The sequence below is a fragment of the Hylobates moloch genome, unplaced genomic scaffold (genome assembly GCF_009828535.3).
Source record: "Hylobates moloch isolate HMO894 unplaced genomic scaffold, HMol_V3 SCAFFOLD_4, whole genome shotgun sequence".
NCBI lineage: Eukaryota > Metazoa > Chordata > Mammalia > Primates > Hylobatidae > Hylobates > Hylobates moloch.
In genome coordinates this window covers 159233608-159248286 of record NW_026652279.1, presented here as the reverse complement: position 1 = coordinate 159248286, position 14679 = coordinate 159233608, and the positions used below count along the sequence as shown (strand labels likewise).

Here is a 14679-nt window from a genome sequence, read left to right as displayed (position 1 = left end):
GAGGCTGAGGCTGCAGTGGGCTGTGATCACACCACCGCACTTTCGCCTGGGCGACAGAGTGAGATCCTGTTTCGAGAAAAAAAAAAAAATCCTGTTTCTGCTCATCCAGATTTACTTGATTTAATTAAAATGTTCATAGACATACTTTCAATACAAATCCCAAAATATTGAAGGACTCACCAGTGAGCTAGTTTTTATGATGCTTCATCCCCCACTGTGATGTCCTGAGCCCTTCTCTCCTTCCCCGGTATGTCCTCTCCCGCCTCCCCTGGTCCTCTCTGTTCTCATCTCACTCTCGAGGGCGTGCCCTTGGGCTTTAAAACCTTCCTCTCTAACACTGGACTTGCTGAGGGTGACTGAGACTGTCATTTACAACTCAAGGGACATCAAGTCTGAAGTATGGGTAAAGAAATATTTAGCAGCAACAAACTGTTACCTGGCGAGTCTGAGCCTTCTCAGACTGGAAGCAGCACTGAAGCTTCTCTTACCTTTCAAACTGCACCTTCTTATGTCCTCCTTCTTTAACATAGTCGAGAACCTGCTTCTGAGTCCGACCACTGAAACAGAGACCACAACAGGGAAGGGGAGAAATACCAAGGAGTCCTCATTTAAACACACAAATGATGCTTCAGGGCTTCACTTCCCCTCCTTCTCTAACTGGGAGAGATGCAGGGTTGCTCGGCTAGCCAGGACTAAAAGCAATCCTAACAGACTCTGTATTTTTGGGTCCCCTCAGTCTCTTGATATTTTCCTTGAATATACAGAAAAAATGTTCAATTAACTAAGCCCACTTGATAAGTGTGTTTGGTTACTAAGCAACCATCCCAAGAGCCTGTACCTTTCATGAAGGCAGGGAATCACTGGGCTCAGTGCCTGGAACAGTATTTGATACATGGCAGACAATGATTTGTTAAAAATGAATGGAAAAGTTAACCAATAACATGCAAGTTCACATATTCTATGAAGCAACACCAAATGTTAATAAGACATCTGTACTTCTACAGAGAGAGGAAATCCTTTCTGAGTTAAAGACTCCCGCTAGGCGTTTACCATGACTGGGTGGCTCTGCCTGGTGCCTCTCTGCTGTTCAAACAGAGCCCACTGGGATTACCATACAGGCGCCCCCGCGTGGCCATAGCTCCTGGAGGCCAGTGAGCGTTCACCTCCCCGACCTGCTGTGTGTCACAGCGGCTGTGAGAGGCGGGAGGAAAAACGTGCATCCAGCAAACGGAGGCACAAAGTGGCGACCTCACCTGAACCGAAATGATGACCCCCGGCTAAAGAGGACGGGCTTGGGCTTTGGTTTGGGCTCTTCAAAAAGTCTAAAGAAGGCATGATGTTCAACACAGATTTTCCAGAAGGACTTGCAGAAATCCCGACTGGCCATCAGGAATTCCAAGGTATCCTGGTACGCGCTCTAAAAAGGGAAAATACAACGTTGGTTTTTTCCATCACCCACAGATACTCCACTGAAATAGGAGAAAAGGGGCAGAAGAAAGCTTTGCCCTATACACAGCAAAGAAAGCTTTGCTGTGTATTTTATTATGGCATGACCATCAATGCAAAGACTTACTAAACTCTGGTTATTCTTAAGGACGAGATGTGGTCCCTAGTCCATCATTTTCTTCCCCACAGAATCTCTTAGACGAGTAACAGAAACAGCCGCGTGGCTTCAATGGAAGTGACACCATTTTTTGACCGATTTCATATACGAATTATGTTTATTTGGCTTACATTTCCTTGAAAAACAAAACCCAAATACTGAAAGTCCCTTCCTGCCTCCTTAAAAATCACTGAAACACAACGTTCATCCTCTTCCTCGCACTTCGTGTCAATGTCGGCTCTTACGTCGTTTCTCTGTAAAGTCGCCCACAGCTCCGGGCTCCAGGCCACCCCAGGAACTACACAGGAAATGAAATTTTTTTTTCTGGAGCACAAAAGTGTCACTCTCGGCTGAAAAAAATCATGCCCTTTGATTCTGGAAAGGGGATATGGAAATTTTCTGCTCCCAATTGAAATGGCCATATCATATAAACAAAAGTTACTACCGTCCTTAGCATTCCCAGCAGTTCCAACTATTTTGGGGGATCTCACAGTTTTGAGTGGACCCAACTTACAAACAAGCTGTGCTGCAGTTCTTTATTTATAAGGCAGCTTTTTGAAACTCCAGTGAATTTTTCCACGGAAAACCATTTAAACTGGGTATATGCTTCCCAGGTCGGGCCATGAAAGCCTACTGAACCCAGACTGTAGCTAAACTATAAGTCTAATTGCCATTTACCCTCTTCTTTGCCACGGGAAAAAGAACTCTAGGTGCTGGTTGGGGATAGACGCCCAGGACACATCACTCACCTCCTCCGTCGCCATTTCCGGCAGACAAAGAAGAGGCTTCTCCTCCCTTCCCGTCCCAGTCCTGGCGTGGGCCACAGTGTTAGGCGTGTTGTGGGAAGTAAGTGGGGAAGGGAACCTAATTAGCCCATGAAAATGAGTTCCACTGGGGGCTCAGGGCCTCCAGCAGGGATCGGGGAATTCAGTCTATGCCTGGGGTAGGGCAGGATACTGAATGGGGTCTCCAGGTGTAGCCTGGGGCTGGATGCGCAGCAATAGCACAGCTCTAGTTGTTTGTCAGGACGGGCTGCCTGAATTTGTGCAGGGAAATGACCCTCTCCCCAGGTACACATTCGTGTACCTCCTTTACGCTCTCTGTTTACCAACGATGACAGCCGTAGAGTTACCGACCATTTGGATACACCTGTCCTAGAGACGCTCGGCGTTCCTGTGGTCAAAAGCACCTGGGTAGCACTGGCCACAGGTTCAGCGGAAGCCCGGCCAAGGGCAGACCTCCACCCCTTGCAGGACACACGCCATCCCATGGCTCAACGGGTCCCCTCTCCTGCTGGGACCACTTACATTGGCATCTGGCCGGAGCTTGATGAGAAAGCGCTTCCTCTTGAAGCTCAGCTTCCGCACCTTGGCCCAGTTGAAGGCATTGATCTTAGTGAAACCCTAAAAAGAAAGACAGTAGCAGTGAGCCAGGACATGCCTAACAAGCAACTTGGGAGTTGGTCTGTTTTGCTTATGGGAGCTAAAGGAAGAGGGCTGGCAGGCGACTGCTAAGTAGAGATGACTTTTGCAGAGAACTCACAGGATCTGTGGCTATAGGATGATACCTGTTCCTGGATCATTATTTCTCACTAATTATAGGATTTTGGCATTCAAACTAAGTCTGCCTCTAGGGAGAGAAGAAACTAGCCAAGATAATGATGAAAAGAAAGATAAATAGAAATAAAAACCATGACAACCACCACAATCATTAGCTGCCAGGACTTATGAAGTGCCAAGTACTATCCTGAGGGCTTTATATACTGCATCTTAACAACCCTTATATGATAAAACCCAGCAAGATGGATTTACTATTTTCATTTTATAGACATGGAAACTGCAACATGGATATATTTTAATTTGCTGCAAATGACACATTTAATGTGGCAGAAAGAGACTTCCAAGCACACGCCTTCCTGGCAGCTATGGTTAACATTCAGCAGGTTTGCAATCAACTCCCTGCTTCATCCACGCTGGTCTGGCTCCTGGGCCCATCAAGCTTCCAATAGCACCAGCAGAACTGAGGATGGGAGGCCAGGCCTGCCATGTGTCTTCAAGGCCAGCACAGTCTCTGGGCCGGGTTCACATGTCCTCATCATCTTCGGCAGCCAGGTAGTCACTGTCTCCATCCAAGGTGGAGAAACAACCGGGAGCTGCCAGATACCAACTCCCATCTGCCCAGTCTCAGCTGAAATTAGAACTCCTCTGGAGCCCATTGGAACACCAGGCCTGTTCATTCAACGTGGCAAGAATGAAGCAATAGGGCACTGGCAAGAAGGTGGGTTCCGAGACACAAGAATTGTGAGACACTTCTTTCCCTTCTTAATACTTTTTAGAAATGGTTCACGGTTGTGATTTGAAATTTAATGATAGTACTGAAAACTCCACTTGGCTTTATTGTTTTTCTTTTTTGAGACAGTCTTGCTCTGTCACCCAGGCTGGAGTGCAGTGGTGCGATCTTGGCTCACTGCAACCTCCGCTTCCCAAATTCAAGCGATTCTCCTACCTCAGCCTCCCAAGTAGCTGGGATTACAGGTACATGCCATCATGCCCAGCTAATTTTTGTATTTTTAGTAGAGATGGGGTTTCACCATGTTGGCCAGGCTAGTCTCGGACTCCTGACCTCAGCTGATCCACCCGTCTCAGCCTCCCAAAGTGTTGGGATTACAGGTGTGAGCCACCGCGCCCGGCCTATTGTTTCTCTTATCTGATACTCAGAGGCTATGCATGCAGGTCAAAAACTATCAAGAAAAAATCCGCCTTGAATACCACACTGCTCTCACAATGTCACACCCTACTACCTGGTAGGAAGCCAACTTAACTCTTCTTGGGTGTGATTCTGTAATAATTATGCTGTCATAAACTTCTGGCGCATGAACAGAGAATCACTGGAACTCTTTTGGTAAAAGATGAGGGGGAAATATAAGCAAACCTGCAAGAGCTCAGTGAAGGGTTTTAGGTCCTGAACATATTTACAACTTCGTAACTAGGTGAAATCTGATCCCATTTCATGAGAAAGGCAGGTGCTTTCTCCATATCCCTTTGAAACTAAAAGCACAAGTTACCTGCTTGTGTTGAAAAGGAATGTACTGAACAGCCTTTTGGGGGTGGTGAATATGTTCGTTCTGTTGGGAATTTTACAGGATATACATATATATATATATATATATATATATATAATAAAAACCTATCAAACTACGCACTTCAAGTGTGCGCACTTTATTGTATGTCAACAATACTTTAATAAGGCTATTAAGAGAGAAGCATTGATCAATGAAACAGTCCAATAGCAGAATGATCAATAGAGCACACATTTAGAGTGCAGAGAATCACTATGTACTTAAGTAGAATACAAGTAAGAATTCAAGTGCAGTATGTGTTTTGCTACAAAATTGCAAGAACGTGGCTTTTATGAATTTATAAGACTGCTGTATCTTAAAAGCATGCCTAACACTCTTTAAGTATATCTGAAGTCCCGACCAAATAAACTGGCTCAAGCCAAACTGGGTTTGAAAAAAAAAAAAAGGATCACGTTACAGCAAAGTATCATCTGTGTGAAAAAGATGTTTATTCGGGGACCTAAAATCTTGATGCCATTATACTGTGTTCTAAGTGTAGGTCCATGGAGAGCTACATGTTTCTGTGATGCTACAAAGTCAATAAAACCAAACAAATCTGTAATATGGATTCCCCAAACAGGACAAAGGTAAGTGAAATCGAATCTGGGAGCTGAGGGCCTGGGAAACAGAAAGCCTGAGATGAGGTTAATTTTCCTTTGTTTGCCAAAAAATAATGATCAGAGGTCTTGGCCCACTGAATATGAATCAGAGTTGAAGGGCCAGTTCTTCTCTCTCTATCACTGAGGGAACCGGGCCGTGTTCTCAAGGCTCTCACCTGAAACACTAGAATTCCCGTGTTGGCAACAGCCAGATTGATCTTCGTGCCTTCCCTGTCCTTGGCCGGGTGCAACCGGATTCCATACATCTCTAGCCGACGGGCAATCTCTAGGAGCTGGAAATCTGATTCTGCTGGTGTTTGTCCACTGACAAAACAAAAATTAAAGAGAAAGGCCAGGAGATTTGAATTCCCTGTGTCTATTAATTTGAGATTAAGAAGCTTCTCTTGGGAAATAAAAAGGCATTTCATCACAAACACTGGGGCTACCCGATCAGATGACACCCAACCTCCCATTCACTGTAACCCAAAGTCTAGCAGCTAGGACAAAAGCTCCATTGCTCATGGAACATAAAACCCCAAAAGTCTCCAAACTCAGCCAGTTTTTTTTTTGTTTGTTTTTTTGTTTTCTTTTTGGAATCTCAAAGAGTTTCCTTTAAGGTCATATAAAAGCAAAACACCACTGTGTTAAAACAAGATTTTAGTTGCTTTCAATAACCTAAACCTGCAAGCAAAGTTCAAGAGAACACTTTTTCACATGGCTGTCAGGCTCCAATGCTTCCTTAAAACAACAACCAAAAGTACCATGAGTCCTTCGAAAATATTTTATTAATCCAAACAAAAACAAAAATGGAGATGCTATGAAGGTTCTGGATTTTCACGATACTCTGACCTTGTCCCTAGGTGACCACATCCCTTTCCCAATTTCTCATTAGCGTGATAACTGGATGGTCCTTTGCTCTTACTTTCTCTTTTGTTCCAAAGCATGGTCATCCTTAAACTCCAGGCTTCAGTGGGTGACCTGTGCTTCTGAGAGCCCAGGATGAATCACCACATCCCAATGAGCCTCTGTGATCTTCTTCCCTCACGCTTTGTGTTTTTCTCCACAATAGTTTGTGTGGGGGGTGGAGGGGATGTACACCATGTAGGTTGGAGGCAGAGAGAACCGGCTCAGAGAGAATATGAAGCCAGGAATGAGACTTACATGTGGTTATGGTGAAATTCCACGATTTTGTCCTCTAGTGCGTCTTGCTGAGGTATGTATTTATTTTTTGCTAAGTGCTCTCTGTCCAAGGCTTCATCAAAATCCCCAATCTCAGCTAAAAAGAAACAGAAAGAAAAACAGGTCACATAGGAATGACACTTCCCAGTTTGTCAATATTCCCCAGCGAGCCAAACAGAAGCTAGCAGACAACATAAGGTGAGCCCAGTTGGTGGGGAACATCAGAAGGGCCAGATCTCAGAGACAGGATGCGAGGATACATTTATCAATTGTGGTGATGTGAGAAGACAGTTTTCTCTCCTCCTCATCTCTACCAGTCAGAAAGAAGCTTCAAGGCCAGGCACGGTAGCGCCTGCCTGTAATCTCAGCACTTTGTGAGTCCAGGGTGGGCGGATCACTTGAGATCAGGAGTTCGAGATCAGCCTGGGCAACATGGCGAAGCCTCTTCTCTACCAAAAATACAAAAATTGGCTGGACATGGTGGCGGGCACCTGTAATCCCAGCGACTAGGGAGGCTGAGGCAGGAGAACTGCTTGAACCCGGGAGGTAGAGGTTGCAGTGAGCCGAGATTGTGCCACTGCACTCTAGCTTGGGCAACAGAGCAAGACTCCATCTCCAAAAAAGAAAAAAGCCTCAGAATCATCCGTCTTCAGCCATACCTGCTCCCAGTTTTTCTTTTCTCCCCATCTGCCTGGGGAGGTTCTTGGCAGTAAATTCTACACATGTGGGTGACAACAGTATGACCTCCTAACTGTATGAAGCCCTAAAACTTCAGGACTTTATAACAATCAAAGTGAAACTCTTATATATTAGCAATGACTAGTGCAAAACCCAAATGCTTTATCATGTAGAGAAAAGAGGATTGTCAGTGGGTGCAAAGGTAGATAATCTAATGCTTAAAGAAATTATAAGAGTTTATTAAACTTTTCGTAGTCTTGTCAGAAATAACAGATCAGACTGCAAAGTCTTATACGTTTTTATCTATGAGAAATATGATTCTCACATAACCTTGTCTTCTCACATAACCTCAAGATAGTCCTCAATACTGCTGGAATGTGGAAGGTTAAAGGATAGAGCTTTAAAGTCAGACTTGCGCCTTAACAACACTAGCTCAAGGTCAGTGTACACCAGTTGTTACACCTCTGAGACGGCACACCTGTTTCTTTGTGTCACATATACTGTATAACAAGCTTAATAAAAAATAGCCTAACGACCAGAGCCCAGCTGTTTTGATAAAAACCAAGGGAACTGTTGCTATGAAACTCACCTTTCATTTTGTCACATGAAGCAGCTTGTCACACTTAGGGCAATGCACTCCAGTAATCGAGCAGGACATGGCCTGGGTGTGGCCATCAATCACACCCACAGAGGATATCTGTTCTGCACAAAGCCATGCCAACTCACCTGGCAGCAGCTGGGGCACTGGAAGGACCCCTCCCTCACTTGCTTCCTCATCATCCGAAAGACCAACAACACAATTTCCTAACTGCCTTTTCTGGACTGATTTCTCCCTTCCTAAATAGAGTAAAATTGCCACCCTCCATCACAGAAAATGGCACAGAAATGGGGGCATGCCTGGTCATACTGCCATCATCGTATGTTGCCTTGACAATAGAGGGCCTGGCTTCTCTGCAATTCCTTCTATCTGGTTCTCAAGGAAATGCAGTTGATGCTCATTATTCGAGGCAGTTATGATCTATAAGGTTACCATAAACACTGAATTAGCCATTCCTGAATCATTTCTCCTAGGGGAAATACGGGGTGAGGTTCCTACAGTAGTCTTGAAATAACATTTTAGTTAACTGGCCGTGTCTTATGTGTGTTTCTGTTGAAAACCATCTTAAATATACTTTGCCGATTTCTTCACATTGAGCTCTTGGCCAACAGCCCCTGAACTCATGCCTGAATGACGCTTACCTAACACACATTTGCTCTATCAGGCAGATGGCGCTGCACGCGAGGACACAAGACAGACAGTGCTTCAGCACAACGCCTGGGGACTGCTTTCAACAGTGAAATCACCAACAATATGCACAAAAATGCGAAAAGCGTGGCACTAACTAGACCATGAAAAGGATACTTATTAACAATATGAGAAAAAAAACCAGAAGGCAGAGCTTTGCCTCATTTGACCTCCACTGGGAATGCACATCAGATGACTCCATATTTTCGCCATCCTGGGCATGTCCACAAATGACCGTGAAAGCACGTGAGTGTTGATTTGGGGGTTACAAGTAAATAAGTGAATTTGCAAAGACAGAATCTGAGAACAATGAGCCTGGACTGTCTATGGAGGAATTCCTTAAATCCCAAATGTCTTGTGAGCTTTATGTTTGGGCTTCTTAATTCCTACGAATCTGAGAACACACTCTTCCCCATCATTCCATATAAAGAGAGCCGAATGGTCTAGTTTTTCCTTTGGCATCAGGGTGCAGACACCTAATTCTCTTTTCTTCTGGGTCGCTTCTCTTTTCTTGCCCTCCTGTGACGCCACAGTGACATGACTATGAAACTCATTCGCTCCCCACATTTCTCCTCTTTGAAATATGGAAATAGGCTGCTCCTTAAATTTCTGGAATTTGAAAACAGACACATACTCGAGATCTGACTTCCTTTTATTTTTTCCAAGACAGGGTCTCGCTCTGTCACCCAGGCTGGGGTGTGGTGGAGCGATCACGGCTCACTGCAGCCTTGACTTCAGGATTCAAGCGACCCTCCCACCTCAACTTCCCAAGTGCCTGGGACTACCGCCACATACCACCACACCTGGCTCATTTTTTTTTTTTATTTTGGGTAGAGACAGGCTCTCACTACGTTGCCCAGGCTAGTCTTGAACTCTTGGCCTCAAGTTAATTTTGTTTTTGTAGAGAAGAGGTCTCGCTGTATTGCCTAGGCTGGTCTCAAACTCCTGGCCTCAAGAGATCCTCCTGCCTGGGTCTCCCGAAGCGCTGGGATTACAGACATGAGCCACCGCGCCCAGCTGACTTCCTATTTTTTTAAATGTTTTATGCTGAAAGTGTCACATCAGCTTATGCATATACTATATTCCTTAGCAGTCTACTCAGCAAAATAATTAATAGGAAAAACAGCAGCAAACCAAAATCCTGTGATTTTAATAAATGGATGCAACTTCCCCAGAGGACAGGCGTGGACAAACCCGCCTTACCACGCCGAACCCACAGAGCAGGGACTGCACAACCTGCACAAACGCATCCCTGCCTCGCCTCCACGCTGCCCACGTGCGATCTTTACATCAGGGCCAACTAGTAGCTGATTCTTCTCTTCATCAGCTTGTCCTTCTTAGTCAATCCACAATAAATGACAGAAAATTAAGTTCAAAATACTGCAGGGGAGATACAAGGCCAGTGACGGAGGAACAAATGAAAAAATACAGACTATCTTAAAGACTCCATGCATTCAAGCCAAAGAAGGGAGGAAAATAAGACGACAGCAGATTGTGTGTATAGAGACGGACAAGATGAACATCAGCTTACCAGAGATAATTTTCCATTGGGGTAATATAGTTTCTGCCAAAGGGAGATGACTTGACCCCTTATACCTTACCAATAATCACCAGTAGTTGAAATCACGACACAATCCACAGAAGATTCTATGAAATGCCTCCTTTCATGACTGAATGCATGGGATGCTTAAAAATGCAGAAATGGGGACTTACACATACCAGAAGATTTTAAGAATATTGTGTGTCTCATGACTGTATGTCAAATACCATGTAAAAAGCAGGGGAACTTCTGAACCCATCTATTTACCTTTCGAGAAGCGAAGATTCTTTGGGGATTTTGAGCCACTCACTGGTTTCTGGGGGGAAATGGTATACTCGACTGAGATCATGATTTTCTGGATGTCAGCGAATCTCCACTCCCAGATATGCAAGTGAAATTCACTATTGTTAACAGACCTTTATTTTTTTAATTTACTTTTTTAATTGACAAAACGAAAATTATACATATTGGTTAGGCATGGTGGCTCATGCCTATAATCCCAGCACTTTGTGAGGCCAAGGTGGGAAGATCGCTTGAGCTCAGGAGTTTGAGACTGGCCTAGGCAACATAGTGAGACCTCAGCTCTATAAAAAAAATAAAAGAAAAATTTAGCTAGACCTGATGGCACGTGCCTATAGTCCCAGCTACTCAGGAGGCTGAGGCAGGAGGATTGCCTGATTCCAGGAGGTCGAGGCTGCCGTGAGCCATGACTGAGAGACTACACTCCAACCTGGGTGACAGAGACTCTGTCTAAAAAAAAAATTTTTTTTGGTATATATTTATAGTGAACATCATCTTTTCATGTATGTATACATTGTGAAATGGCTAAATTAAGCTAATTAACATACGTATTCCTGCCCATATTTATTTATTTTTTGTGGTGAAATCTACTCTTCTTTTTTTTCTCTTTTAGACAGAGTCTCAACTCTATCGCCCAGGCTGGAGGGCAGTGGGGTCCCTCCCAGGTTCAAGCTATTCTCCTGGCTCAGCCTCCCGAGTAGCTAGGACTACAGGCGCCAACCGCCACCACACCCGGCTAATTTTTGTATTTTTAGTAGAGACAAGGTTTCACCATCTTGGCCAGGCTGGTCACGAACTCCTGACCTCAAGTGACCCACCCGCCTCGGCCTCCCGAAGTGCTGGGATTACAGGCGTGAGCCACTGCGCCTGGCCAAAAATCTACTCTTTAGTGTAACAGCTTTAAAGAAAAAAACATAGGAGGAAAGAAGTACATGACTAAATGGCATCAGGAATCTTTGAGTAATGTCAATTTGTCTTCTGCTTACAAAATGCCAAGGGTCAGAGACATTTTATGAAGTTACTATTTCAATACGGAAGCTTCATTTTAAAGTTTTATGTTGTTTGGAAAAGGAGGGTTGCAGGTGAATAAGGATAAAGGAAATTAATGTTTACTGAATACCTAGCGTGTACTGGGTATACAGTTGGCCCTCTGTATCTGTGGGTTCTATATTCATGGATTCAACCAACCACGGATTGAAAATACTTAGGAAAAAATACTGCATCTATACCAAACATCTAAGATATTTTTTCTTGTCATTATTCCCTGAATAATACAATGTAGCTACGTAGCATTTACATTGCATTAATTATTATAAGTAACCTAGAGATGATTTATAGTCTATGGGAGGATACATGTAGGTTATATACAAATATGACACCATTTTCTATCAGGGATGTGAGCATCCTCAGTTTTTGGTGTCCTTGGGAGGTCCTGCAGCCAATACCCCATGGACATTAAAGGACAACTGTATATGCTACCATCTAATTTTTACAGCCTTATGAAAAGGATTCTATTATTCTCATGTTACAAAAGAAATGGAGGCTGGGGGGTTAGTAACCTGCCAGGGTCACCAACCAACGAACAGAAATCAGGTCTGCCCGACTCAAAGCCTCCTCTCCCTCCTCTCCCTCTCCACTATCATTTTATGAAGAGAGGAGACCAAACACAGGAAAGGTAAAAAAATTACGTAAAGTTCTGTGCTAAGGATTCCTCCCCTGTAAAATAAGGATAATGACAGACTTGATCTCAAGGGGCTGTTAGGAGAATTAAATGAGATTATATATATATAATTTATATAATATATATAAAATACACATTACATATATATTTTAAATATATATTATATTATAAATATATAAATATATATTATATAATATATAAAAGTATACGTAATATATAATATATAAATATATAATATATAAAAGTATACGTAATATATAATATATAAATATATACTATATATAATATAAATATATAACATATATAATATATAAATATATAATATACAACATATATAATATATAAATATATAATATATATAACACATATAATATATAAATATATAATATATATAACATATATAATATATAAATATATAACATATATAACATATAAATATATATAATATATAACACATATAATATATAATATATATAACATATATATAAATATATAATATATAAAATATATATAACATATATAATATATAAATATATAATATATACAACATATATAATATAAAAATATATATATTATATATAACATATATAATATATAGATATATTATATATAACATATATAATATATAAATATATTATATATATAACACATATAATATATAAATATATTATATATATAACATATATAATATATAAATATATATAATATATATAATATATAATATATAAATATATATATAATATATATATATAGTGCTGGCACATGGTCAGGCTTAATAAAGAACCTATTTTTTTGTTTTTTTCTTGCCCATGTCATTTTTTTCAAATTGGTAAGAAAACATCTATCTATTAAGTGCTCATATTCAAAAAACAAGAAGATATGCATCATCTGAAACACCTTACTGTATTAGACTAAGGCAATTTTTTTTTTACTACTAAGAGTGACACTTCCTATAAACTTTTGTAAATCTAGTTAACTAGGCACATATCAGGATAGGAGGGGACTGATCATATGAGACGAGTTCATATACTGTGGAAATGTAAAAGGTGATATGATAGCACAACTTTCCTTTATAGTAGTGCTTATTATACATTAAGCGTTATACCCACAATTACCTTTCTGAAACATAATGTGTATATTTTATTTCAATTAATTTCTGCCTTGGTCAAGAGGGAAAAAACACCCACGTGGCTTGTCAGCAAGCCTTGAGATGAGCACAATCTGATTTATCCTTTGTCTATATTAAGGCAAATTAAAATATCTAGGGTCCAGCTTCATTAATCCAGCATGAGTCTTGGTTTACTGAATTCTGGAGAGCAAAAATCCCTAGAGAGAAGTGAAATCTGTGGCAGTATTATGTCTTAAGGCTACTATGCCATATTCAATGATCAAGTTTAAATCCAAGAACAGGACAGAACAAGTTTAGTCTATTTGGCAACCATCCATCCAAGCTTATCCTTTGAGACAACAGAAAGTATCAACTGTGTACTAGTCCTTGAAGAAAGACAAACACCTGTACAGAAAGTAGAAAAGTTAACATTTGAGGATATGCATATTAAATGACATCAGGAGTATTGTTTTTCTCTTCCAACCGTAGGCCTTCATACGAACAGCAAAAATAACACAAAAACATTGACACTTTCTTTTTTGGTGGATAGGATTTTTTTCCCATCAATCAGATCACTGTGTTATTTTGAACATGATTTTCAAAGGAAACTAATTCAACTTACATTGCACAATGTGTGAGATCAAGAGAGCTGCGCTGGTGTCATTACACGTCAACCTGCCTTGAGCCAAGTCCTGCTTCACCTGCAGCGCGAACAGGTACCTGCGAAGATCAACAGAGCTGGGCATCAGGCAGAGGGCAGGAGGTCGCCGGAACCCGGCCTCACTGTGAGAGGCCAAGGAGAGGGATGCAAACCCCAGCCTGCATGGGAAGTCTGCATGGGCTGGAATGGATTCCAGCTGCCATTCACTGCAGTGTAAATATCTCCCTCCAAAATACAAAGAGATGTATGCTATCATCTTTTCACCGTATGAATAATATGTTTCATTTTATATAGGGACAGAGAGCCATAAAAATGTGAGACCATAACCTAGCATGCTATATATTTTTGTAGGGTACAGGAAATATTTACCTTTTTTTCACAGAATCAGTCATCCATACTCTAACATGGTTCTATGGCTCAGACAATAACAGCAGTTTATTATGGTGAGTCAGAGGATTGCCAATGAAATGAGAAAAACAAGGGGGTGTCTTTTTTTTTGTGGTGTAACTACTTCCATAAAACCCAGTTACCAGAGTTGTAAAAATCCATTTTCTCTTTTTTGTTTTTTTGAGAGAAAGTCTTGCTCTGTCTCCAGGATGGAGTGGAGTGGCGCGATCTCGGAAACCTCCATCTCCCGGGTTCACGCAATTCTCCTGCCTCAGCCTCCCAAGTAGCTGGGACTACAGGCACACGCCACCACCCCAGCTAATTTTTTTGTATTTTTAGTAGAGACGGGGTTTCACCACGTGGGCCAAGACGGTTTCGATTTCTTGACCTCATGGTCTGGCCACCTTGGCCTCCCAAAGTGCTGGGATCACAGGCATGACCCACTGCACCCGTTCAATTCTTTTCTTTATATTGTGGTATTAAGCATGTCAACATTGTTGGTGTAAGAGAAAAAAGATATTTATAAATCAAAGACATTAA

General features: G+C 41.8%; 1 protein-coding gene across 3 annotated transcripts in view; it reads right to left on the bottom strand.

The window, feature by feature from the left end:
• The window catches only part of FARP1 (FERM, ARH/RhoGEF and pleckstrin domain protein 1), a 314829-nt gene that overhangs the window by 56828 nt on the left and 243322 nt on the right, over positions 1 to 14679 (bottom strand). For all 3 annotated transcript variants that reach the window (XM_032151148.2, XM_032151146.2, XM_058438026.1), the window contains exons 6-11: positions 13714 to 13811; positions 6482 to 6596; positions 5497 to 5644; positions 2911 to 3006; positions 1254 to 1417; positions 489 to 557 (exon numbers count right to left, since the gene is read on the bottom strand). In XM_032151148.2, coding sequence (XP_032007039.1) covers positions 489 to 557; positions 1254 to 1417; positions 2911 to 3006; positions 5497 to 5644; positions 6482 to 6596; positions 13714 to 13811 — 690 coding nt within the window. The remainder of the gene's footprint in view (positions 1 to 488; positions 558 to 1253; positions 1418 to 2910; positions 3007 to 5496; positions 5645 to 6481; positions 6597 to 13713; positions 13812 to 14679) is intronic.